This window comes from Mobula birostris, chromosome X, assembly GCF_030028105.1.
Source record: "Mobula birostris isolate sMobBir1 chromosome X, sMobBir1.hap1, whole genome shotgun sequence".
Taxonomy (NCBI): Eukaryota; Metazoa; Chordata; class Chondrichthyes; order Myliobatiformes; family Myliobatidae; genus Mobula; species Mobula birostris.
In genome coordinates this window covers 78,477,932-78,502,883 of record NC_092402.1, presented here as the reverse complement: position 1 = coordinate 78,502,883, position 24,952 = coordinate 78,477,932, and the positions used below count along the sequence as shown (strand labels likewise).

At 42.3% G+C, this 24,952-nt stretch overlaps 1 protein-coding gene across 1 annotated transcript in view; it reads right to left on the bottom strand.

Annotated features, from left to right (window-relative positions):
- The window catches only part of LOC140191402 (myosin light chain kinase, smooth muscle-like), a 73,997-nt gene that overhangs the window by 14,206 nt on the left and 34,839 nt on the right, over positions 1–24,952 (bottom strand). The window contains exons 7-13 of the mRNA XM_072248795.1: positions 24,151–24,304; positions 21,722–22,021; positions 14,589–14,688; positions 13,386–13,589; positions 8,535–8,752; positions 4,564–4,687; positions 1,237–1,389 (exon numbers count right to left, since the gene is read on the bottom strand). Of these exons, the coding sequence (XP_072104896.1) occupies positions 1,237–1,389; positions 4,564–4,687; positions 8,535–8,752; positions 13,386–13,589; positions 14,589–14,688; positions 21,722–22,021; positions 24,151–24,304 (1,253 nt within the window). The remainder of the gene's footprint in view (positions 1–1,236; positions 1,390–4,563; positions 4,688–8,534; positions 8,753–13,385; positions 13,590–14,588; positions 14,689–21,721; positions 22,022–24,150; positions 24,305–24,952) is intronic.

Below are 24,952 nucleotides of genomic sequence, written 5' to 3'. Positions count from 1 at the left end.
TAAATTTGCTGACAGCACTTCTATTGTTGGCAGAATTTCAGATGGTGATGAAAAGGTGTATAGGAGCGAGATAGGTCATCTAGTTGAGTGGTGTCACAACAACAACCTCACACTCCATGTCAGTAAGACCAAAGAGCTAATTGTGGACTTCAGAAAGGGTAAGACAAAGGAGCACACACTAGTTCTCATCAAGGGATCAAAGGTGGAAAGAACGAGCAGTTTCCAGTTCCTGGATGTCAGTGTCTCTGAGGATCTATCCTGGGCCCAACATATCAATGCAGTTATAGAGAAGGCGTGATGATAGCTTTATTTCAGTAGGAGTTTGAGGAGATTTGGTATGTCACCAAAACGCTCGCAAATTCCTACAGATGTACGGTGGAGAGCATCCTAACTGGCCACATTACCACCTGGTATGGGGGGCAATGCACAGGATCGAAATAAACTGCAGAAAGTTGTAAACTTTGACAGCTCCATCATGGGCACTAGCCTCTCCAGCAACCAGGACATCTTCAAGGTGCAATTCCTTAAAAAGGTGGCATCCATCGTTAAGGATCCCCATCACCCAGGACATGCCCTCTTCTCATTGTTACCATCAGGAATGAGGTACAGGAGCATTCCAGGAACAGTTTCTTTCCCTCTGCCATCGGATTTCTAAATGGATGTTGACCCATAAACACTACCTCACTACTTTTTTTTCTCTTTTTGCACTACTTATTTAAGTTTATTTAAGTTAACTTTTATATATATATATATTTCCAGTTTTTATTGTTATGTATTGCAATGTACTGCTGTTGCATAACAACAAATTTCATGACATATTCCAGTGGTGTTAAACCTGGTTCTAATTCTGTGAACATGCAAAACAAAATAGGGCCTAGGTAGTTTCAAATCAATTCAGAAATCATTGTCTTCAGAGTGATAGATTCAATGACAGAATCTCCTCTCATGTCTGAATCAAATTCAGAGGCTGCATATGGGCACATTAACTCACACCTCAGTACTCCTTTTCCCTGAGATGGAGGTACAGGAGGCAATACGTACTTGAAGATCAGTGAACCCATGGCACAGCAGTTCTGCCCTAACTAACATGTCTGTGGTGTAATTTCAACTGTAAAATTCTCAGAGTTATACAGGAGGTTGCCAGAGAAATGACAAAATACCTACCCATAGTATCGGATATGGGAAGCTGCAGATCTAGAGAAGAGTTACAAAGGAACATTTGAGAAGCTTTTTTACCTCATATCCTTTTGTAACAAACAAGTGATAAAATTCTTTGCATTTTCAGAGATCTCAGCAAATGCGTCCTTATCAAATTCCCAAGAAGCAGCAGTAACATTACTCAAGGTCTCGGCGTCATTGTCACCTTGGAATGGAGACAAGCCACTCAGCCTGCAATTGAACAGGGTTCACTGTCAAATTCTGATATCCAAAGGCAGTTTACAAATCATGAAGTTCTTTAAATCTGTAATCATTGCTGCAGAGTGAAAAATACATCACTCTGTAAACAGCATGTGGCAGGGCAGAAACTCTCTGCTCGTGAGATGGGCAATCGAATTGGAATTGGGTTTAGGATTGTCACATGTCTTGCAATGTATGTATACACATCAATTAATTACAGTGCATTGAGGTAGCACTAGTTAATGCAATAACAGAATGGAGAATTAAGTAAAACAATTACAGAGAAAATGCAGTTGAAGAGTATTGTGTGCAGTTCTAGTCGCCTCATGTGGTAGCTTCATGTGAATGTGGAGGCTTCAGAGAGAGTGCAGAGGAGATTTACTAGGACGTTGTCTGGAAGAGAGAGCATGTCTTGTGAGGATATATTGAATGAGCTCGGGCTTTTCTCTTTGGAGTGAAGGAGGATGAGAGGTGACTTGATAGAGTTGCATGAGGTGTGTAGAATGGACAACCAGAGACTTTTTTCCCAGAGTAATAATGGCTAATACACAAGGCATAACTTCATGGTGTTTGGAGGAAAGTATAGAGGGGGATGTCAGAGGGAGGATTTTTTTTTACACAGAGAATGGTAGATACATGGAATGCCCTACCAGGGATAGTGATAGAGGCAGATATATTCAGCACATTTAAGAAACTCTTAGATAGATGCATGGATGAAAGAAAAATAAAGGACTATGTGAAAGGTTAGATTAATCTTGGAGTAGGTTAAAATGTCTGCATAACATTGTGGGCTGAAGGGCCTGTACTGTGCTCGACTGTTCTATGTTCTATATTCTAGGTAGATAATAAGGTACAAGATCATAATGAGGTAGATGGAGAGGTGTCTGCATATTGGGCTCTGTATCTAAAACTTGCCTTCCAGTGACATTAATGGAGGCAAATTTCCAGCTTAAACTACAACGCCTGGTAGCTACTTTATTTCACTTTGACCCCATTAACAGAAGCAGATTTCAAGGAGAACTTGAGAACTAAGAAAAGATTGAATAGGACTTTATTCCTTGGAATGGAGAAGATTGAGGAGAGATTTGATGGAGGTATACAAAATTATGAGGGGTATAGAGAGGGTAAATGCAAGCAGGCTTTTTCCACTGAGGTTGAACAGGACTACAAATAAAGGTCATGGGTTAAGGGTGAAAGGAGAAAAGTTCAGGTGGAATATGAGGGGAAACCTCTTCACTCAGAGGGTCGTGAGAGTGTGAAACAAGTTGTCAGCACAAATGGTGCATGGGAGCTCAATTTCAATGTTTAAGAGTAGTTTAGATAGGTACACGAATAGTAGGGATATGGAGAGCTATGGTCCCGGTGCAGGTTGATGTGAATAGGCAGTTTAAATGGTTTCGGCATGGACTAAATGGGACGAAGGGCTTGTTTCTGCACTGTGCTTTTCTATGACTCTAACTTGTTTTCAACGGTTTTAGACACAGACACATGGAGATACAGGATGGAAACAGGCTCTTCAGTTCTCCGAATTCATATCAACCATTAAGGAATATTGACACAAATCCTACCCTAAACCTATTTTATTTTTCCACAATCTCATCATCACATCTCTCAACAGATCCCAGATTCTATCACTCACATAAACACAATGGGCAACTTAAAACGGCAAATAAAGGGAAGAAGGGAAAAGAAAGAAAATTATAGGCCATTTAGCCTAACTTCAGTGGGTGGGAAAGTGTTGGGAGTCCATATTAAGGATAAGGTTTCGAGGTACTTGGAGACTAATCATAAAATAAGTCAAAGTCATCATGGTTTCTGTAAAGGGAAATCTTGCCTGAAAAATCTGTTAGGGTTCTTCAAGGAAGTAACAAGCGGGGTGGACAAAGGAAAGGCTGTGGATGTCATTTACTTGGATTTTCAGGAGGCATTTGATAAGGTGCCACACATGAGGCTGCTTAACAAGATAAAGTCCTATGGCATTAAAGGAAAGATACTGGCATGGATAGAGGAATGGCTGACAGACAGGAGGCAGTGAGTGGGAATAAAAGGGCCTTTTCTGTTTGGCTGCCAGTGACTAGAGGTGTTCCTCAGGGGCCAGTATTGGGACCACTACTTTTCACATTGTTTGTCAATGAATTAGATAATGGAATTGATGGCTTTGTGGCAAAGTTCGCGGATGATACAAAGTTTGCAGGTTATACGAGTGCTGAGGAAGCAATGCGATTGCAGCAGGACTTAGACAAATTGGAAGAATGGGCAAAAAAGTGGCAGATGAAATACAGCGTTGGGAAATGTATGATAATGCATTTTGGTAAAAGGAACAATAGTGCAGACTATTATCTAAATGGGGAGAAGGTTCAAACATCAGAGGTGCAGAGGGACTTGGGAGTACTCGTGCAGGACTCCCAAAAGGTTAATTTACAGGTTGAGTCTGTGGTAAAGAAGGAAAATACAATGTTGGCATTTATTTCAAGGAGAATAGCAAGCAGATAATTCTGAGCCTTTTTAAAACACTAGTCAGGCTACACTTGGAGTATTGTCAACAGTTTTGGGCCCCATATCTCAGAAAGGATGTGTTGTCATTGGAGAGAGTGCAGAGGAGGTTCACAAGGATGATTCTGGGAATGAAAGGGTTAACATATGAGGAGTGTTTGGCAGCTTTGGGCCTGTACTCACTGGAATTTAGAAGAATGCAAGGGGATCTCACTGAAACCTACCAAATGTTGAAAGGACTTGATAGGATCGATGTGGAGAAGATGTTTCCTATGGTGGAGGTATCCAGAACTAGAGGGTACAGCCTCAAAATTGAGGAGAGACCCTTTAGAACAGAGGTAGGAGGATTTTTTTTAGCCAGAGGGCAGTAAATTTGTGGAACACTCTGACACAGTCTGTGGTGGAGGCCAATTCTGTGGGTATATTTAAGGCGGAAGTTGTCAGTTTTCTGATCGGTCAGGGCATCAAAGGATATGGCGAGAAGGCGGGTGTATGGGGTTGAGTGGATCCAGAATCATCCATGATGGAATGGCAGAACAGCCATGATGGGCTGAATAGCCTAATTCTGCTCCTATGTCTCATGGTCTTATGGAACCTCCCGACCTGTTTGCCCTGGGTATGTGTGACTCTGAATGATTTGATCTTCTTTCTACAATAGCCATGTTCACTTACAGGATATAACAGATGACACCAATGCTCCAAATATCTGTGGGAAATCCTACTGGATCATAACCGATGACCTCTGGTGCCACAAACTCTGGTGTCCCAAACAGGACTTTCATCGAGTCACTTAAATCTGCAGAGAAGGGGAGCAAAAGTAAGTAGTGTTAGGGTAATCTGCAGTACCACACAATACCAGTATATGGAGCTGGATCACTGTCCAAGAAACTAAGCAGCAATGGCCTTGAACTCAGAACAGCACAAGTTACATATTAATTATGAGATAAAGGCCTAGGTTTTGTTCTTGTCATCTCAGTCCAAAGCTGAAATCGATCAAAACAGTATGGAGAAATATGTAAAAAAATACATTGCTCTCCAAATCACCAGCATTCATGTTGTCCTGGATTAATTCACCTGCATGGATCGAGATCAACTCTACGTAATTGCTAACATAACAGATAAGGAAAATCTCATAAAGTTGCACTGACTATCCTGGGAACACAAGAGTTTACATATCAAAACCAAAAAAAAATTTAAGACAAAATTCAATAATACAAACTTACACAACTATGAAATGGTTCAGTAAAGATGAAAAAAAAATTTACAATGGTTTTAATTTTTTAAAATTTTATTTAGAGATACAGCATGGAGTAGGCCATACTGACCCAACGAATCACAATGCCCAGCAACCCACTTATTTAACCCCAGCCTAATCACAGATCAATTTACAATGAGCAATTAACCTACTAACCAGTACGTCTTTGGTAGGTGGGAGGAAACCTACATGCTCACAGCAAGGACATACAGCATCGGAATTGAACTCCAAACTCTGATGCCCCAAGCTGTCATAGCATCGCGCCAACTGGAATGCTACTGTGGCAATTATTTTAATTGCTGATGGAGCAATGGACACACTTATCAAGGATGGCACCAGAGATTCTGTGGTAGCGTTGGCAGTGCTGAAGTTGCACTGGGGTGGTTCTTCAGCAATTTTTTTTCAATTGTGGGCTGCCACAGAAGATTTGACAGTGAACAGAGTCTTTCCATTAATGTGACATGATTCCTCAAATGTCTGGAAGGGAAATCCAGCCTTTGTGATCATATCAATGGATTATTATTCATACTGCTGCTGGTATACATGTTTATGGAGTTGAGATGCCAGTAAAGTACAGCATTGGGGCTGGGTTTTGAGGGCCCCTATTGGGAGGGAAGTGGAAGGAGGGAAGGATAGGGCACTCATTGTTATTGCTGAAACTTAAATAACTCAGCCCCAATGTCACGTGGCTGCATGAGAAGGTCAGATGGACGTTCTGTGGTGACTCGCCTCCTGACACTACAAACCCTTTCCAACATTTACCATAAGACCATAAGACAAAGGAGCAGAAGTCGGCCATTCAGCCCATGAAGTCTGCTCCACCATTTTATCATGAGCTGATCCATTCTCCCATTTAGTCCCACTGCCCCGCCTTCTCACCAAAACCTTTGATGCCCTGGCTACTCAGATACCTATCAATCTCTGCCTTAAATACACCCAATGACTTGGCCTCCACTGCTGCCCGTGGCAACAAATTCCATAGATTCACCACTCTCTGGCTAAAAAAATTTCTTCACATCTCTGTTCTGAATGGGTGCCCTTCAATCCTTAAGTCATGCCCTCTCGTACTAGACTCCCCCATCATGGGAAACAACTTTGCCATATCCACTCTGTCCATGCCTTTCAACATTCAAAATGTTTCTAGGAGGTCCCCCCTCATTCTTCTAAACTCCAAGGAGTACAGTCCAAGAGCAGACAAACATTCCTCATATGTTAACCCTCTCATTCCCAGAATCATTCTAGTGAATCTTCTCTGTACCCTCTCCAACGTCAGCACATCCTTTCTTAAATAAAGAGACCAAAACTGCCCACAGTACTCCAAGTGAGGTCTCACCAGCGCCTTTAGAGCCTCAACAAGTAAGTAGAGTAAGAGTTCAGCACAGACTAGAAGGGCCGAGATGGCCTGTTTCCGTGCTGTAATTGTTATATGGTAGCATCACATCCCTGCTCCTATACTCTATTCCTCTAGAAATGAATGCCAACATTGCATTCGCCTTCTTCACCACCGGCTCAACCTGGAGGGTAACCTTAAGGGTATCCTAGATGAGGGCTCCCAAGTCCCGTTGCATCTCAGAACTTTGAATTCTCTCCCCATTTAAATAATAGTCTGCCCGTTTATTTCTTCTGCCAGCATAACCATACACTTTCCAACATAGTTACATACCACAAGTCAAGCGAATCCTCTCTATTTGCCTGAATAAGTGTATCTCAATACTCAAGAAGCTCCATTTTTAACACAGCAATACTTCCCCTGGTAGTTCACAGGAAGATTCACAAACAAAAATTAATAATGAGACACAAGATTAGAAAAAGTTGACTAAATACATAATGAACATAAAGTGGCCGATCAACTATTTCTAGAAAACAGAAAGCAATGGTAACACTCAGCAGGTCTGACAGCTTCCAGGGCAGGGAAAAACAAGAGTTGGTGTTTCAGATCAAAATATTAATCCTGATGCTAATCACCACCCGTAAGCAGTTCTAGACTGTTTAAGGAGATGCCCACGATTGTTGGTGGAACTTCCCGGAGTCCAGCACTGGAATGTGAACCACAAACACAAATGTAACTTTTCTGAGTCCATCAGCATCAACAAATTGTTCTAACCTTAACAAAACATGGGATGGGCTGGACTGAGCCCTCTAGGGACAATTGAAAACACCGAACAGCCAAGCCATAGGTTTAAAAGGGCTTGTTATCTCAAGGATTTTCTATGTTTCTAAATGCTAGTGGTCGAAAGATATATAAAAAATCAATAAAATGTTTTTAATGAAAGTTTTTTTTAATTAAGAACAATTAATTAAACTCTACTTACTGGAATTAATAAATTATCTAAGGTTCTCTCTTGCAGTTATTGTTCTTTGAAAGTATCACACCAAGTTCACTCTGATGCAGTTTCAATGGACTGTTTCGGTGATGAAGTTCAACATTCACTCTCCACCACTGCAATACACATGGTACCTTCTGCAGATACTAATGATGATCTCACCATGGTCAGAATTCATTTCAACTACTTCAGAACTTACCACTCTACTGACAAGAGAGTGAGCAATTTCAGGTTCCTGGGTGTCAACATCTCTGAGGATCTATCCTGGGCCGAACGATTCAATGCAGGTACTAAGAAGGCATGGCAACAGCTATATTTCATGAGGGGTTTGAGGGAATTTGGTATGTCACCAAAGACACTTGCAAATTTCTACAGATGTACCATGGAGAGCATTCCAACTGGCTGCATCACTGTCTGGTATGGGGGGACTACTGCACAGGATCAAAATAAGCTGCAGAATTTGTGAACTCAGTCAGCTCCATCATGATTATTATCCTCTGTGGCATCGAGGACACCTTCAAGGAGCAGTGCCTCAAAAAGTTGACATCAATCATTAAGGACCCCCAACACCTAGGACTTGCCCTCTTCTCATTGCTACCAGGGAGGAGATACAGGAGCCTGAAGGCACTCGCTCAGTGATTCAGGAACAGCTTCTTCCCTCTGCCATCTGATTTCTGAATGGACTTGAATGATGGACACTACCTTACTACTTATTTAATTAGCTATTATATATATTTACTGTAATTCATTTTAATATTATTATGTATTGCATTGTACTGCTCTCACAAAAAGAACAAATTTCATGACATTTTCTGGTGATATTCAACCTAATTCTGATTTGGATTCAAACATCTTTAGGCACTGATAACTCTAAAGTTCCCAATTTAGCTTCAGTGGCTGTACACAGACATTCCCCAGGTAGTCAGTTGGGATGAACATACTCCCTCAGATCCACAGACAAGAAGGGCTCCTAGAGGTGAAGAAGAAGTCAGGATTGAGCCTTAATCTCAGTTGCTGTGTGGCAGTGACTCTGCTCACTACACCACATCAGATGGTTTACTCACCAAGTTTTCGGGCCAGTCCAAAGTCAATGATTTTGATACGCGTGCTGTCCTTGCTGACGCACACTACGTTCTCTGGCTTCAGATCCAGGTGCATAATATTTTGCTGATGCATGAAGTGTACCCCTTGTAGGATCTGGCGGACGTACGAGACACATGTTGGCTCCGTGAGCTCAAAATCCTCATCTACGATTCGCTCAAAGAGCTCCCCTCCAGAGACACTGTGTAAGACAAGTCACATCAGAACACTGCAACCATTTGCTTTTCAAATGTGCTTCAGAGCCTGGGCTGACGCTGCTTTCTGGAATAGTCTTTATAAAATTCATCTAGTGAATCTATTTAACCTCAATGACAACAGTGCCAGAGTCTGCAGACAAACCCTCCTAACTTTCTGTCATTCTATTTCTCCCAACCTGAGCAAGCATATCGAAACTCGATAAGACAGTCACAGTACATTTTGTCCCAGCGATTCCCAACCCCGTCATATCCACACATCCCTTCACCACTCTGATGTTTCTCTCTGCTGAAGATGTGTTCAGTGCAGAAGCCTAGTGGCAGGAGGGCCTTGCTTGCTCAGCACTGGGAGTTCGTTCATTATCTGCCCACCTTTGGTTCTGTAGTCAGCTGTTTTGTTCCGCATTCGAAGGATTTGAGTTAGAACCCTGGGTGCATGCAGTATTTTCCCAGGGAGCAAAGCTCCAGTGTCTTGCTGTGGATGAAGTCCAGCCTGTCAGACATACTACAACCAGTCTTATATAAGCTCCCATGATGACAGAGGGAGAGAGCTGAGGTCGGAGGTGAAGTAGTAGCTTGGGGCAGATGATGATCTGAGGGGGATTAAGCAGATGACTGTGAAGGATTCCTGGGGGTGAATCTGGAGAGGTACAGGGACAGGCCAGATTTAGCAAGTGAACTAAATTGGGTCTTCGTCTTCTGCATAATGAGAAGTAATATGTGTTGACTATGATGGATGCTTATTCCGAGGTACTGGTGGCAGTGCCCTACAGCCATGCTGATCAGCAACATACAATTAAGGGTTTGCAATATTTATCCTCCATGTGTAGAATCCCCTGTGAAATACAGTTGGACAAAGGCAGGAGCCAAGGTCTAAGACTGGGCCGTAGATCCCAGGATACTGTGGGTATTCCACATTCCCTGTTATCCTTAGGCTGCAGGATTGATTGAGCAGATGAATGGGCTGCTGAAACAGCAGATTAAATTGTTAATACTGACATGCACCCTGCACAGCTGGTCGGGTGTCCTACAGCAGGCAGTGGGCAACCTGAACTCCAGACCTGCAGGTCAGGAAGGACGCCAATGTCCCGATATTTGGCAGAGGAGGTGGAATTGGAATAGGAGTTGGGTAAGGTATAGGTAGAACAACCAAATGGGCTGCCGGAGAGGGAAGAGATTGTAGCATGGGTTCCGGGCAATGCATGGTGCTTCTAGGAGAACAAGGAATGGTGTGAACTAAAAGGGAGTGATGGTGTGTTTCTCTTCATTGCAGAAATGGCCGTGATATTGTTACTTCTCCTCGCCACAACAGTGACAGTGATCTTGACTCATCATCATCATCAGGTGCCGTGCCCAGTTTGAGCTTTGACTGCCATGGCCCACACACTCCTGTTTCAGGTCAACTGGATCAATTCATTGGTATTCATTTCCAGTTCTCTGGCTGCTGTCTCCATCATCATTTGTCTTTGTCTTCCTCTTGCTTTCTTCCCTTCAATCTATCCCATAATTACCCTGCGTTCTAACTCCTCTTTCCTAATCACATGTCCAATGAAGTTATGTTACCTTTTCATGATCTCATACATTATTTCTCTTTTTGTGTTTGCTCTGTTCATGACATCCTCATTAGATATTTGTTTCATCCTTGATATTCTTTGCATCCTCCTCAAAAACCACATCTCTGCTGCTTCAATTTGTTTCTTCATGATACTAGATATTATCCAACATTCTGAGCCACATAACATAACTGGATAAACGTAACATTTCAGTACTCTGAGGCGGGTTGTCATGCCTAGTTTAGTATTGGTCAGTATACTCTTCATTCTCGTAAAGGTATCTTTTGCCATCCCTATTCTTCTTTTGATGTCCAAGTCGCACCTGCCATCTGATGTCACCCAGCTTCCTAAGTAGCAAAAGTTCTGTACCTGTTTTAAGTCTTCCCCATTCATTCTCAGCCTGCAGATAGGATTCCCCTTCTTTTTGGATATCACCATACATTGTCTTTTTGCAATTGATAGATAGACCCATTTTTGCACTTTCTTCAACAACTATATCAATTAAGTTTTGTAGTTCTTCCTCCGTACTTGCAATTAACACAGTGTCATCCACATATCTGAAATTATTGATATTTTCTTGACTAATAGCTTTGTCAGAATGTTGTACAAATATGCTTATGGTCTGAACATATCAAAGTGTTGGGTGTGTTCCCAAATTCTAATGCAGTTTAGGCATAGAAGCACCGATCTCTGCCCCTCTGAATGGCATAGAAAATGTAGCATGGAATGAACCGGTCATGAACTTGTCAGCTGTGACTGTAAAAGAAGCTCTGTTTAAGAGATGGTATGTACTGGTATATGATCAGAGTAAGACCAAAGTACCAACGTTGAAGGTAATACTGCAATTTGGGAATAATTGCCATTGCCTTCATGATGGGCAGGTACCGATGGGGAATAGCTCGTGTACCTCAATGCACCTTAATGGTGCAGGGCAGTATGGCACTACTCCAGTGGGAATACGAGGAATTCTGCAGATGCTGGAAATTCAAGCAACACACATCAAAGTTTCTGGTGAACGCAGCAGGCCAGGCAGCATCTCTAGGAAGAGGTACAGTCGACGTTTCAGGCCGAGACCCTTTGTCAGGACATTCCAGTGGGAATACACTGTTTTGGGGCAGGTTTGTTTCCCCCCCATTGAACAGTACCTACTGGGTGTGCAGCTCCCTGGCCTACCCTTGGCTCCTCATGGGCTGGTTTAGCTGCTGCCATCTGGAGTGTGTTGTGCCGTATGTGCATCACATTGATTTTGGATGACAGCTTTCAACCTCCTCCCTTGATAACTGGGCAGTTATACAGCCATGTGGAGAGGGGGTTGAAAGCTGTCATCCAATACCAATGATACCCCCTTTCTGACATTTTGACTTGTAGTTGGGTGGCTGGCCAGATCATCAATGTCTGACACAAACAAAGCAGACACTGATGCAGCTTTGGCTGAGATGGTAGCCATGAGGACAGAGACCCTACAGAATGTATTGGCAAAGGAAGGAGGTGCCTGCACCATAATAGGCCAGCAATGTTGTACATACATCCCTCATGAGTCAGAGGATACAACAGGTTTGGCTGACCATATCCATTACACATAAAATATGTAATATAGGATTATAGTTCCATAACTATTATACCCTGGGAGGGAGTTGGTGGTCATTTGAAATGCCAAGAGGCTGGTAGGGCAACCATAGTGTGCTGCCATTTTGATTTTATGCTCAGTAGTTTTGCAATTTGTTTGTAATACAGTGATGCGTCCATGCAGGTTGTATTGAAGCCTACGGGTTCGAAGTAACGGGGCAGTGATAACCGAGGGGTGGAATGTACTGTAAAGGCTTCATCTTTGTGCTTGCCAAATGTCTTCACCACCATGGCCTTGGGTGTACGTGATTATGTGACTAGCTGGAGAAGTTTTGTTTATGACTGTAGGAATACAACATGAGGATGATGGGGATACAATACAACTGTGAGAACACAGAAGTCACCGGAACACAGGAGTGAGACCCGTGGAGTGTGACGACAAGTGATGGTTGGTTTGGTGTTTTGAACTGGCCCACTGACTGCAGCACTTTATATCAGTAGAGTGGGTATAAAGTAGAGTGGTTGGGAACTCAGTAGATTTTGGGGCTTTGCCGCGGATCAGATAGAATAGGAGATGTGCTGCAGCGTGAGGGACTGGCACACGCCTAGATACATGTTTTAATGCTTGCTAATCTGTCCTAGTAAACAAAAATTTGTAGTTATAATGAGACCATTTGAGTTTGTGTCTTTCTGCCTTACCGAGCTGCCTTTTTGGCATAATGTAACATGACTGTGAATGGTGCAGAGAGAGAGATTAGAACGGCCACATGGGTGTTCAATGAGAGGCGAGTTTGGAGCAACACAAATTTAAAAATGAACCAGTGACCCTGATGAGGAAATGCCGGTCAGCTCACCCAGCAGTAAGTAGTTGTTCTGTGCTCAAGGGCTTTGGCAGTCTCACGTGCACAGCGGAATGATTTTCAAGTGATATCAATGAGTTGTCCCATTCTAATTGACATCACTGAACATGGCTGGGTGCCTCCAGGCACTTCCATATCATAAGTAGAGAGAAATGGAATTGAATGTCCAGGATTGTCTCCATTACACATCAGCTTTCAATAAAATTGAATTATTACACAGCAAGGAGAACTTTTTGGCCTTGGGATTTTAGCAACAATCTGGTACAAACTCACAAATGACTAAATTTATTGAACAGTGGCAGGATCTGAGCAAAATTAAATCTTGATCTGTTGGTCCATCTGCATCACATCCATAAAACCTATAAAAACAACAAAATAAACACTAGAGGCTCTATTGTTTATTTTGTTGGGCCCCAGCTACTGAATCATATTGGTAAGATGGAATGCCTCCTAATACCCCTGCTCAGAAGCACTGAATTCACTCTATACACCAAATTCAATGGAATGTAGTTCAGAAGACTGTTTGTCCAAAATATATTCCAGAAACGTTACCACTGAGATAAGAACTACCACACCTCATTCTTTATATATCATAGCAGCCTCTCATAAATTAGATTTCTTACATACATTATCTTACTTACTATTCCATCACCATGACAATCTCCGTCCGACTCTCAAAGGCATCAAGACACTGCACCAACTTTGGGTGGTGTAGACAGTTCATGATCTCTATCTCATCACGAGCACTTTTCTTGTCTTTAAGACTGCGGGCTTTGTAAAACTTGCCTGCTCGGATCTTTCCACTGGATTTTTGCAACAACTTGTACACCTTACCAAACGCTCCTCTGGGGGGGAAAAAAACTACTTGGTTAGAAAAGTACTTGGTAAGAGACCACTTGAAAGAATTTTGAGTCAGTCTGACATTTTGATCAGCTCAGATGTTGTCAATTCATATGCACCCAATACAACTTCAGTTGATGGTTGGGTGTTGTTTTGTGCTCTGCCAGTGCTACTACCTTGTTATCTGCAGATCACTGGGCAAGCAGGCGGGCAAGATCAAATAGTCTCTTATGGGTTAACATTGTTGTTTTGCCCATTATCTTTACTACTAAGCAGGCACCTCATTCATCTCTGATTGGCCCTGTCAATTAATATACCATTGGAGATACAAGTGACAATTCCAGATGATGAGGGAATTCAGTGGTACTTCAAACTGAATGTGGTAGCACTTACACATTATGTGCTTTCTCTTTGATAAAAGAGAAAGAATATTTCCTCTGACTAAATTTCTTTAGTCTCTGAAATTTACAGTAGAAACAGGCCCTGAGTTCACACCCACGATCAAACCATCCATCTACATTAATTCCATTTTTACTCTCCTCTTGTTCTCAACTCCCTTCCCAGAGTATTTAATAAGCAAATTTCTTTATTAACCACAAAAAATCCTTGATAATAGAGAACCAGCTTTTCTTACTATGAGATTTTGTTCAATAAAATCTCACGACCAAATAAAAGATGTTTGTTCTTTAGTATCCTGCTGAAAAAGACTTACTATTCATCTCCAAACAGATCCAATTCACTGGCATGTCAGAATTAACAGGGTATCTCAGACTAAATAAACACCACACCATCGTGTAAATTAGAAAATTCAAAAATCTTGAAACAGAAGCTTGTGTGGCAATTTTAAACACAAATATAATGCATCTGTGCTACTTCTTGGTACAAATACTTAACTTGGAAAAATGGACATTATATGCATTTAATTCCAGAGATCCCAGAAGCGAAAAGTTGCAGTGTCTGTGCCACTTTAGTAAGACAGATGGGCTCACAACGTTTGTACTTACACGCCAAGACATTCCTGCTGTACATACAGATCAGTTAGCTTCTGAGAGGTATTAATTATCACATGAACTGCTACCTCTTCCTCCTCCTCCTCTTCTTTTTCTACAAAAAAAAAAGACAACTGTGTAAGATCTCATTGTAACATATCAAATACTGAAAGGCCTACATTGACTGGATGTGGAAGTGATGCTTCCTATAGTGGGGGAGTCTAGGACTGGAGAGCACAGCCTCACAAGAAAAGACGTCCCTTTAAAACGGAGATGAGGAGGAATTTCTTTAGCCAGAGACTGGTGAATCTGTGGAATTCTTTGCCACAGATGGCTGTGGAAGCCAAATTATTGGGAATATTTAAAGCAGAGTTTGATGGGTTCACGTTTAGTCAGGGCATCAAAGATTACAATGAGAAAGCAGGAGAATGGGGTTGAGAGGGATAATAAATCAGCCATGATGGAATGGCGGAACTGACTGGCCTATTTCTGCTCCTATGTTTTATGGTCAGTAAGAGGGGATGATAATTCCCACACCCATAGTAGATGTAACGGCTACTTGCAAACAAACCAAAATCGCTGCGAGACTGAGTATGGGAGTTAATACTGTATGAAGTGCTTCCAAATAATTGAGCTCCAACTTGAAAAAGAACAGTCGATCCTTTATTACGAAACCAGAAAAGACGAACAATTTTATAGCAATAAAACTAAGGAGTTGTTTGTTATGTCTCCCTGCTCATTGGAAAATGGAGTCACCTCTTTCGCCCTTATTAGTCATAGTCATAGTCATACTTTATTGATCCCGGGGGAAATTGGTTTTCGTTACAGTTACACCATAGATAATAAATAGTAATAAAACCATAAATAGTTAAATAGTAATATGTAAATTATGCCAGTAAATTATGAAATAAGTCCAGGACCAGCCTATTGGCTCAGGGTGTCTGACCCTCCGAGGGAGGAGTTGTAAAGTTTGATGGCCACAGGCAGTAATGACTTCCTATGACGCTCAGTACTGCATCTCGGTGGAATGAGTCTCTGGCTGAATGTACTCCAGTACATTATGTAGTGGATGGGAGACATTGTCCAAGATGGCATGCAACTTGGACAGCATCCTCTTTTCAGACACCACCATCAGAGAGTCCAGTTCCATCCCCACAACATCACTGGCCTTACGAATGAATTATTAGGAGAGAGAGAGCCAGCAGCATGTCAAATTATCGAGTGAACAAGGTAGTTTTTGGGGTAACTGCAAGTCTGTGTCTTTGCTATTGCTTTGCTCACGCTTGAGCAGATAGCAGGTATGTTTTATTTTTGCTGGCGGGGGAGGGGGATTGTTGCTTGCTGCCACTTATGCGCGGGAGGGAGGGGAGCTGTGGTGGGGGGGACTTTGAGGTTCTAATATTTAACTGTCAGTCATTCTTTGAGGCACTCCTCTGTTCTCGTGGATGGTTGCGAAGAAAAAGCATTTCAGGATGTATATTGTATACATTTTTCTGACATTAAATTGTACCTTTGAACCTTTGAAACTAAATTAGCGATATAGCAAAATAAGAGTAATTGGCATTCAAATTAGAGTAATTAAGCATAATAACAAAATCAGCAAAATTAAGCACTAATTACTCTTGTTACATGGCCCACTGCACCAGATATACTGTGAATGGGCCATTGTTCTGTCCTCTTTGTTCAGGCTGTCACACCTTCTCAAAGATTGGTCATTACATTGGCAGGTAAGACAGTAACTGTGGAAATAGAAACAATATTTCAGGCATCATCAGAACTCTACCCAAATTAGTGACTGTTTCTCCTTTCACAGATGCTGTCTGACCTGCTAAGATTTTCCAACCATATCTGCTTTTATTTCAGATTTCCAGCATCAACAGTTTTCACTTACAGTCACTATATTGATCTGCTTAGGATATCATGTGGATTGTTCTCTACAGACAACCTTTGATATTACAACCAGTGCTAACTTTGAAATTCATTTCATGTCCTTGGTTACAAATAGCTCAGATTCTAACGTTCAATTGTAAGTGAGGAACTGGATCAAGTTTAGAATATTAGGCATATTTATAATCGGGCCAGCAAGAACATTCATTCAAAAATCTACTAATTGCCCAATTCCCAATTGCCCTGACAACAAGCAGTGATTCCTGGGAATTCTTTCTTCATCTCAGAGAGAAGAGAAGCAATGGAGAGATTCAAGCTCAGTGCCATCCTGCATCAATCCATCAGTACCTTCATTCTTCATTCATTCTAAGGCAGATAGCTCATTTATAGAATGCCCTAAAGAACATCTCATGAAGTTCCAATGCCATATTTAGCTGCAACTCTGGTGTCGTGGGTGAGTCAAAGGTGGTGTTGGGTCAGCATTGGGGAGATTGGGGATCTGGCTGAGTGGTGCCACAACAACAACCTCTCACTCAATGTCAGCAAGACCAAGGAGCTGATTATTAATTTCTGGAGAGGGAAACTGGAGGTCCATGAGCCAGTCATCATTAGGGAATCAGAGGTGGAGAGGGTCAGCAACTTTAAATTCCTCGGTGTTATCATTTCAGAGGACCTTTCCTGGGCCCAGCGTGTAAATGCAACTATGAAGAAAGTAGAGCAGTGTCTCCACTTCCTTAGAAATTTGCATAGATTCAGCACGACATCTAAAACTTCGGCAAACTTCAATAGATGTGTGGTGGAGAGTATACTGACTGGCTGCATCACAGCCTGGTGTGGAAACACCGACGCCCTTGTCTGGAAAATCCAACAAAAAGTAGTGGATACAGCCCAGTCCATCATGGGTAAAGTCCTCCCTCCATTGAGCACATCTACACGGAGCGCTGTCCTGTCCTGAACATGCATCATCAGGGGCCCCCATCACCCAGGACATGCTCTCTTCACACTTCTCACACCATCAGGTTCAGGAACAGTTCTTACCCCTCAAACATCAGACTCTTGAACCAGAGGGGATAACTTCACTCAACCCATCACTGAACTGTTCCCACAAACTATGGACTCACTTTCAAGGAGATTTCATCTCATGTTCTCGATAGTTATTGCTTGCTTGCTTGCTTATTTATTTATTTATGTATGTATGTATGTATGTATGTTTTGTATTTGCACATTGTTGTCTTCTGCACACTGGTTGAAGTTGGGTGTGGTCTTTCATTGACTCTATTATGGTTTTTGGATTTATTGAGTATACCTGCAAGAAAATGAATCTCTGTATTGTGTATGGTGACAGACATGTATTTTCAGAATCAGAATCAGGTTTACTATCACTGACATATGTCTTGAAATTTGTTCATTTTACAGCAGCAGTACAATGAAACACATGATAAATAAATAGAGGGAAAACGGTTACATTAAGCATATATGTGTCTATTAAATAGTTAAATTAAAATAAGCAGTGCAAAAATAGCAGGAAAAAAGTAGTGAATTAGTGTTCATGGGTTCAATGATCATTTAAAAATCGGATGGCAGAGGGGAAGAAGCTGTTTCTAAATTGCTGAGTGTCTGCCTCTAGGCTTCTATACCTCCTGCCTGATGGTAACAGTGAGAAAAGGGCGTGTCCTATGTGGCGGGGAGGGGGGGGGTGGTCCTCAATGATGGACGCCACTTTCCTAAGGCACTGCTCCTTGCAGATGTCTTGGATACTATGGAGGCTAGTTCCCAAGATGGTTTTCAAAGCCTTATAAGGTACTCCATCAGGGCCAGACACCTTGCAAGGGTCCACCCTCTTCAAAGACAGTCTGACGTTGGCATCGGAGACCGAGGTCACAAGGTCACTGGATGCTGCAGGGACCCTCATAACTGTGGTTTTATTCTCCCTTCCAAAGCAAGCATAAAAAGCATTGACCTCGTCTGGTAGTGAAGCATTGCTGCCATTCATGATGTTGGGTTTTGTTTTGTAGGAAGTAACGTCTGCAAACTCTGCCAGAGTTGACATGCATCTGATGTTGCCTCCAACCTCACTCAGAATTGTTTCTTCACTCTTGAAATGGCCCTCCGCAAGTCCTAACCCCTGCCTATTCCCTCCCTGCTTCCTCTCCCCCACCCCTTGATCTTTCCCCTTACTGGTTTTTCACCAGGCACCTACCAGCCTTCTCCTTCCCACCCTCCCCCCCACCTTCTTTATAGGGCTTCTGCCCCCTCCCTCTTCAGTCCTGACGAAGGGTCTCGGCCCGAAACGTTGACTGTTCGTTTCCACAAATGCTGCCCGATCTGCTGAGTTCCTCCAGCGTGCTGTGCGTGTACCTCCTGGTTCACCCATGGCTTTTGGTTTGGGAATGTACAAATGTACAACAAGTACATTGATAATAAATTTACTTTGAATTTTGATCTTTGAGCTGGAATGTGTGACAGCAGAGCTAATGACCAAACTGAAACAGGAAAATATCTCACGACTGAAGCTTAATAAAGGAAAAAAAACATGTCAGAATCATCAATGGCACAGCTTGATTAACAATCCTCAATTCTCACAATAATCTTCAAGGGATCTTCAAGAAATCTGCTCTAATTGACAGATGAAAACTGAAGCCTCACACTAACATTAAGGGTAGAGTTGGCACAAGAATTATGAGTAGCCATTAGTAACCTGAAGCCCACTTTCTTTGCTGTCATTGAGAATGGTAGTGCTTAGTGTCCAACAAGGTCACCATTGCAAATCACCATGGATGAACCAGGAGATTCGTAGTCTACTGAGGGCTAGACCTGTGGCATTTCTGTATAGTGATTCAGCACTATACAGGAAATCCAGGTATGAACTATGTAAGGGTATTTTAAGAGTGAGAAAACAATTCCAGTTGAAGTTAGAGGCCTTGGATCACCTGGATAATAGTAATACATACATCAGGCTGCTTTTTATTGATTACAGCCCAGCATTCAACACAATCCTATCCTCAGTTGTAATTAACAAGCGCCAAAACCTGGGGCTCTGTACCTCCCTCTGCAGCTGGATCTTTGATTTCCTCACGAGGAGACCACAGTCAGTGCAGATTAGAAATAACATCTCCTCGTTGACAATCAATAACGGCGCTGCTCAAAGATGTGTGCTTAGCCCACTGCTTGACTCTCTCTAGACCCATAACAATGGTGCTAGGCGCAGCTCAAACGCCACCTATAAATTTGCCAATGGCAGAATTTCAGATAGTGACGAGGAGATGTACAGGAGTGAGATGGATACAGGTTGAGTGATGTCGTAGCAGCAACCTTGTACTCAACATCAGTAAGACCAAGGAATCGATTATGGACTTCAGGAAGGGTAAGTCAAGGGAACTCAAACCAGTCCTCATCAAGGGATCAGCAGTGAAAAGGGTGAGCAGTTTCAAGTTCCTGGGTGTCAACATCTCTGAGGACCTATCCTGGGTCCAATATACTGATGCAATTGCAAACAAATAACAACAGTGGCTATATTTCATTAGGAATTTGAGGAAATTTGGAATGTCACCAAACACTCTCACAAATGTCTACAGGTGTACCATGGAGAACATTCTAACTGGTTGCATCACCATCTCCTATGGGTAGGGTGGGTGGTTTCCATTGCACAAGATCTGAAAAAGCTATACAAAGTTGTAAACTCAGCCAGCTCCATCATGAGCACCAGCCTCCCCCGTATCGAGAATGCTCTCAAAAGGAGATGCCTCAAGAAGACAGCATCCATCATTAAGGAACTCCCATCACCCAGGATATACCCTCTTCTCATTGCTGCCATCAAGGAGGCAGTACAGGAGCCTGAAGACGTACATTCAATGTTTCAGGAACAGCTTCTTCCCCTCCACCATCAGATTTCTGAATGGACAATGAACCAACCCATGAACACTAACTCACTATGCTTTTTCAGTCCAATCACAAACAAGAGAAAATCTGTAGATGCTGGAAATCCAGAGCAACACACACAAAATACTGGAGCAACTCAGTAGACTAGGCAGCATCTATGGAGAAGAGCACAGTCGACGTTTTGGGCCGAGACTTTTCAGCAAGTCTGGAGGAGTCTCGGCCCGAAACATTGACTGTTTACTCTTTTCCATAGATGCTGCCTGGCCTGCTGAGTTCCTCCAGCATTTTGTGTGTGTTGCCTATATTTTGTTAGCTCTCTTTTTGCACTATGTTCTGAATTTATATATATATATATATATATATATATATATATAGCATATTGTAATTTATAGTGTTTATTATTATGTATTGCATTATACTGCTGCCGCAAAACAACAAATTTCACAACATATGTCGGTGATATTAAAGCTGATTCTGATTCAGTTTTCAAAGGCAACTATGGATAGGTAATGAAATGGTGGCTCAGTCTCTGAAGCCCAGTCTTGAATGAATAAAAATGTAAAAGATTTACCATTATAACTGTAGAAGACATGTATCTATTTCTGTCTGTTTGTATTGTATTTTGTGTGTTTTTTAAAAATTATTGGTTATGGTATTTTGTCACGTGAGTTTGGGCATTGTAGAAATAACAGTATAGTCACGTATTCACCCTTTATGCTGTTTGCTTAGTTAGAGAGTAGGATATTTTTTGTTGATCGCTAATTTTGCCTTCACTACACTAATTTCGTTAGTATTTATCGCTATTTTTGATCATTCATCTTTGCTAGTTTCAAATTTACTTTTCTTGACTTGGAACTCAGTAATTTGGAAGTACGTCACGCAGTGTTCATTCCCTCACTCAGTGTCTCAGTGCGTTTGGTTTGTTTTACAAGAAGCTGCTACAATAACCATGGAAGATTGAATGAGATTAGCACATTAGCATTCTGGTGAGATCTGAATAAGGTCTGTACTATCTAGAACAAAGTTAAATCAATTTACGAATTTCATCCTCGTATATTTTCACAATTCCTTGCAAATGCCCAAGTGATTGGCTTGAAACACAGCAATGGCACAAGCCCTTGGAAGTGTAATTCTGATGGTCAAGACCAGGAAACTGACCAGGAGAAAATTTGAAACTTCACGTATTTATTTTACTAAATATCACGAAGTGTCACCTGAAGTGCACTTGAACATTTTTACAGCTGATAGTACAAAGCTAGGTGCTAGCAATGGCTATGAAGAAGATTCAGATAAAGATGAAGACAATATCCCAAAATTAAGCAGTATTAATTTGTAATTTAATATTTTAATCCACGCAGAACTTGCAGGGTCCATTTCCTTACCTTCAGTGGTAATCTTGATGGGCTTGGATTCTTCACCTACTTCACTAATGCCATATGAGTTTACTGCATAAACACGGAAGATGTACTCTCCACCGGGTTTCAGTTTGTCCACATGATACGATGTGTCACAACAGGAATCGGTCAGTGTTTTCCATTCCTTATCACCAGATTGCTTCACCTCAATAACATAGTTCTTGATAGCACTGCCACCATCATAACATGGGCCTGACCAGGACAGGTTGAGGGTACTCTTGCAGAGATCAGAGACACAAGGCCTACCCACTGGAGGCTCTGGCCTGTCTAAGATAAATTAGAAACTAGTTTTAATCTATTTGCCAATTATTCCATTGTCATTTACCTACCATATGACCTAGATGTATGAACTCCAATTGAACTTCAGTAATACAGCATACTTCCTGCCACAATGAGGTGAAGTTCCCAGATGAGTCATTGATTACATATTGAAACAAGAGGTTCGAGATTAGCTGGAAAGAGATGAGACAGCTTCTGGAATCTGGAGCAACACACAAAACACTGGAGGAACTCCGCAGGTCAGGTAGCGTCTAGGAAGGGCAACAGCGAGTCGACATTTTGAGTTAAGAATCTTCATCTGAACTCTGACTAATTATTTCTCTCCTGATCCACTGAGTTCCTCCAGCACTTTGTGTGTTACATTAGAAATTAGTTTGTGTATTGCTGACTAATTTGCCCGGTCAACATCAATCCCTCCTGAATCTCAATCTGCTATTTTCCAATCCAACCTGCATACTTAATGTGATTACAATCACATTATAGGAAAAGACATCAACATCTCTTTTGGAGCATAAAGGGGAAATTACAAATTATCCAGTAATGACAATCATCAAATGTTCTGAGGAAATCTTGGTATTCACAGCACTGTGCCATCAGATCCAGGACAAGTCACTGACTTAACTTCAATAACCTCTCAGCTCATGGTACAAAACCCTCCCCCCCACTCCCCCAATCCACCAATCTCTTCTCATCCCGCCATACCTCCAACCAAAGGCAAAGGCCTCAACCACCTCCAACCTCAGACCTCCTCACGATTCTATGACCCCTTGAAGACCTGACCAATCCAGAAAACCCATGGTGTCTCCAGCCTCAATGAGCAACTAATGTCCAAAGTCATCCAGCAGTCCCAACCCTTCCTGTAGCAGCTGCCCATATGGTCACAGTCTCCAGCTCCCAGTGCCATCTGGACAACAAATACCAATCCCAATCCATCCACCATCTACTATCCACAACCTCAAGCAATCTAGTTTGTGACACAAAGGTTGGGGGTGTTGTGGATAGTGTGGAGGGCTGTCAGAGGTTACAGCAGGACATCGATAGGATGCAAAACTGGGCTGAGAAGTGGCAGATAGAGTTCAACCCAGATAAGTGTGAGGTGGTTCATTTTGGTAGGTCAAATATGATGGCAGAATATAGTATTAATGGTAAGACTTTTGGCAGCGTGGAAGATCAGAGGGATCTTGGGGTCCGAGTCCATAGGACACTCAAAGCTGCTGCGCAGGTTGACTCTGTGGTTAAGAAGATATACGGTGCATTGGCCTTCAGCAACCGTGCGATTGAGTTCAAGAGCCGAGAGGTAATGTTGCATCTATATAGGACCCTGGTCAGACCCCACTTGGAATACTGTGCTCAGTTCTGGTCACCTCACTACAGGAAGGACGTGGAAACTATAGAAAGGGTGCAGAGGAGATTTACAAGGATGTTGCCTGGATTGGGGAGCATGCCTTATGAGAATAGGTTTTTCCTTGGAGCGATGGAAGATGAGAAGTGACCTGGCAGAGGTGTATAAGATGATGAGAGGCATTGATCATGTGGATAGTCAGAGGCTTTTTCCCAGAGCTGAAATGGCTAGCATGAGAGGACACAGTTTTAAGGTGCTTCGAAGCAGGTACAGAGGAGATGTCAGGGGTAAATTTTTTTACGCAGAGAGTGGTGAGTGCGTGGAATGGGCTGCCGGCGATGGTGGTGGAGGCAGATACGATAGGGTCTCTTAAGAGACTCCTGGATAGGTACATGGAGCTTAGAAAAATAGAGGGCTATGGGTAACCCTAGGTAATTTCACGTTCGGCACAGCTTTGTGGGCCAAAGGGCCTGTATTGTGCTGCTAGTTTTCTATGGTTCTATGTTCCAATCATTTGTGTCCGAGTAGGCTCTTAGGTTCTATTTGGGTTTGTGGTAACTAGTGTTATGTTGCTGCTACAAGCATCAAGAGCACTCCCTAGAGTGGCCGGTTTCTCTTGCATATCTCACATTCTTGGGTAATGACAAGCTTTCAAGTAGCAGAGCTTCAAGGTGGGTGGATATCCAGGAGCTCAAACTATCTGCAGTATGTCCTGTTAAGGCTTTCTTTGCTCAAACCTTTAAATTCCTGAGTAGCGCATTTGATGTCCACCTACCTACAACAGCCAAATGGATCTGATGTTGTACATTTCCATTCTGGTCTTTCACCACAAGTGTGTAAAGTCCAGCGTCACTCACTTCCACAACTCTTATCACGAGCTTTGTCCCAGCTTCGGTTTTGTCCACAGAGATTCGAGAGCTATTCACAATCTAATGGAAACAAATGAGAAGAATCGATGGTGCCGCTCCCAATTTCAGACCATATTGATGTTATACCAACTTCCAAATCATTCCAACATTATACATGAATGTTTTTTTTTAAAGCAGATAAAAATACAGAATTAAACAGGGTCGAGCATTTCTGTTTTAATCTTCACCAAGCAATCATCTACAGTATAATACCAATTGTACTTTACTTGCCCCCACATTCCCATCAGCTCCCCACAAGGGCATTTTCCACGGCCAATTAACCCACCAAACCACATGGCTTTGGGATGTGGGAGGAAAGCAGAGCACATGAAGGGAAGTCATACAGGCTGAGGGAAAATATGCATTCTCTACATAGACAGTACGTGAAGCCAGGACTGAACCAAGGTTACTGGAGCTGAGAGGCACCAGCTATACTGGCTGAGCCATCGTGCCTTTCCTGAAAAACGGCACTCCGTTTGTGGAATCCGTGTGAAATCCAGCGAGTGCACTGTGAGAACTTCAGTCCAATAAGTCTTGGACATCAGACCAGCAGCACACGAGGGTCTCCTAGACTTAGCCAAGTTTTAACTGTGTGACAGTTCCAATTCATTGGTGTAAATCAGATTAGGGTCTCCAGTGAAAACATCCTGTCTTATCGCTTTCACATAC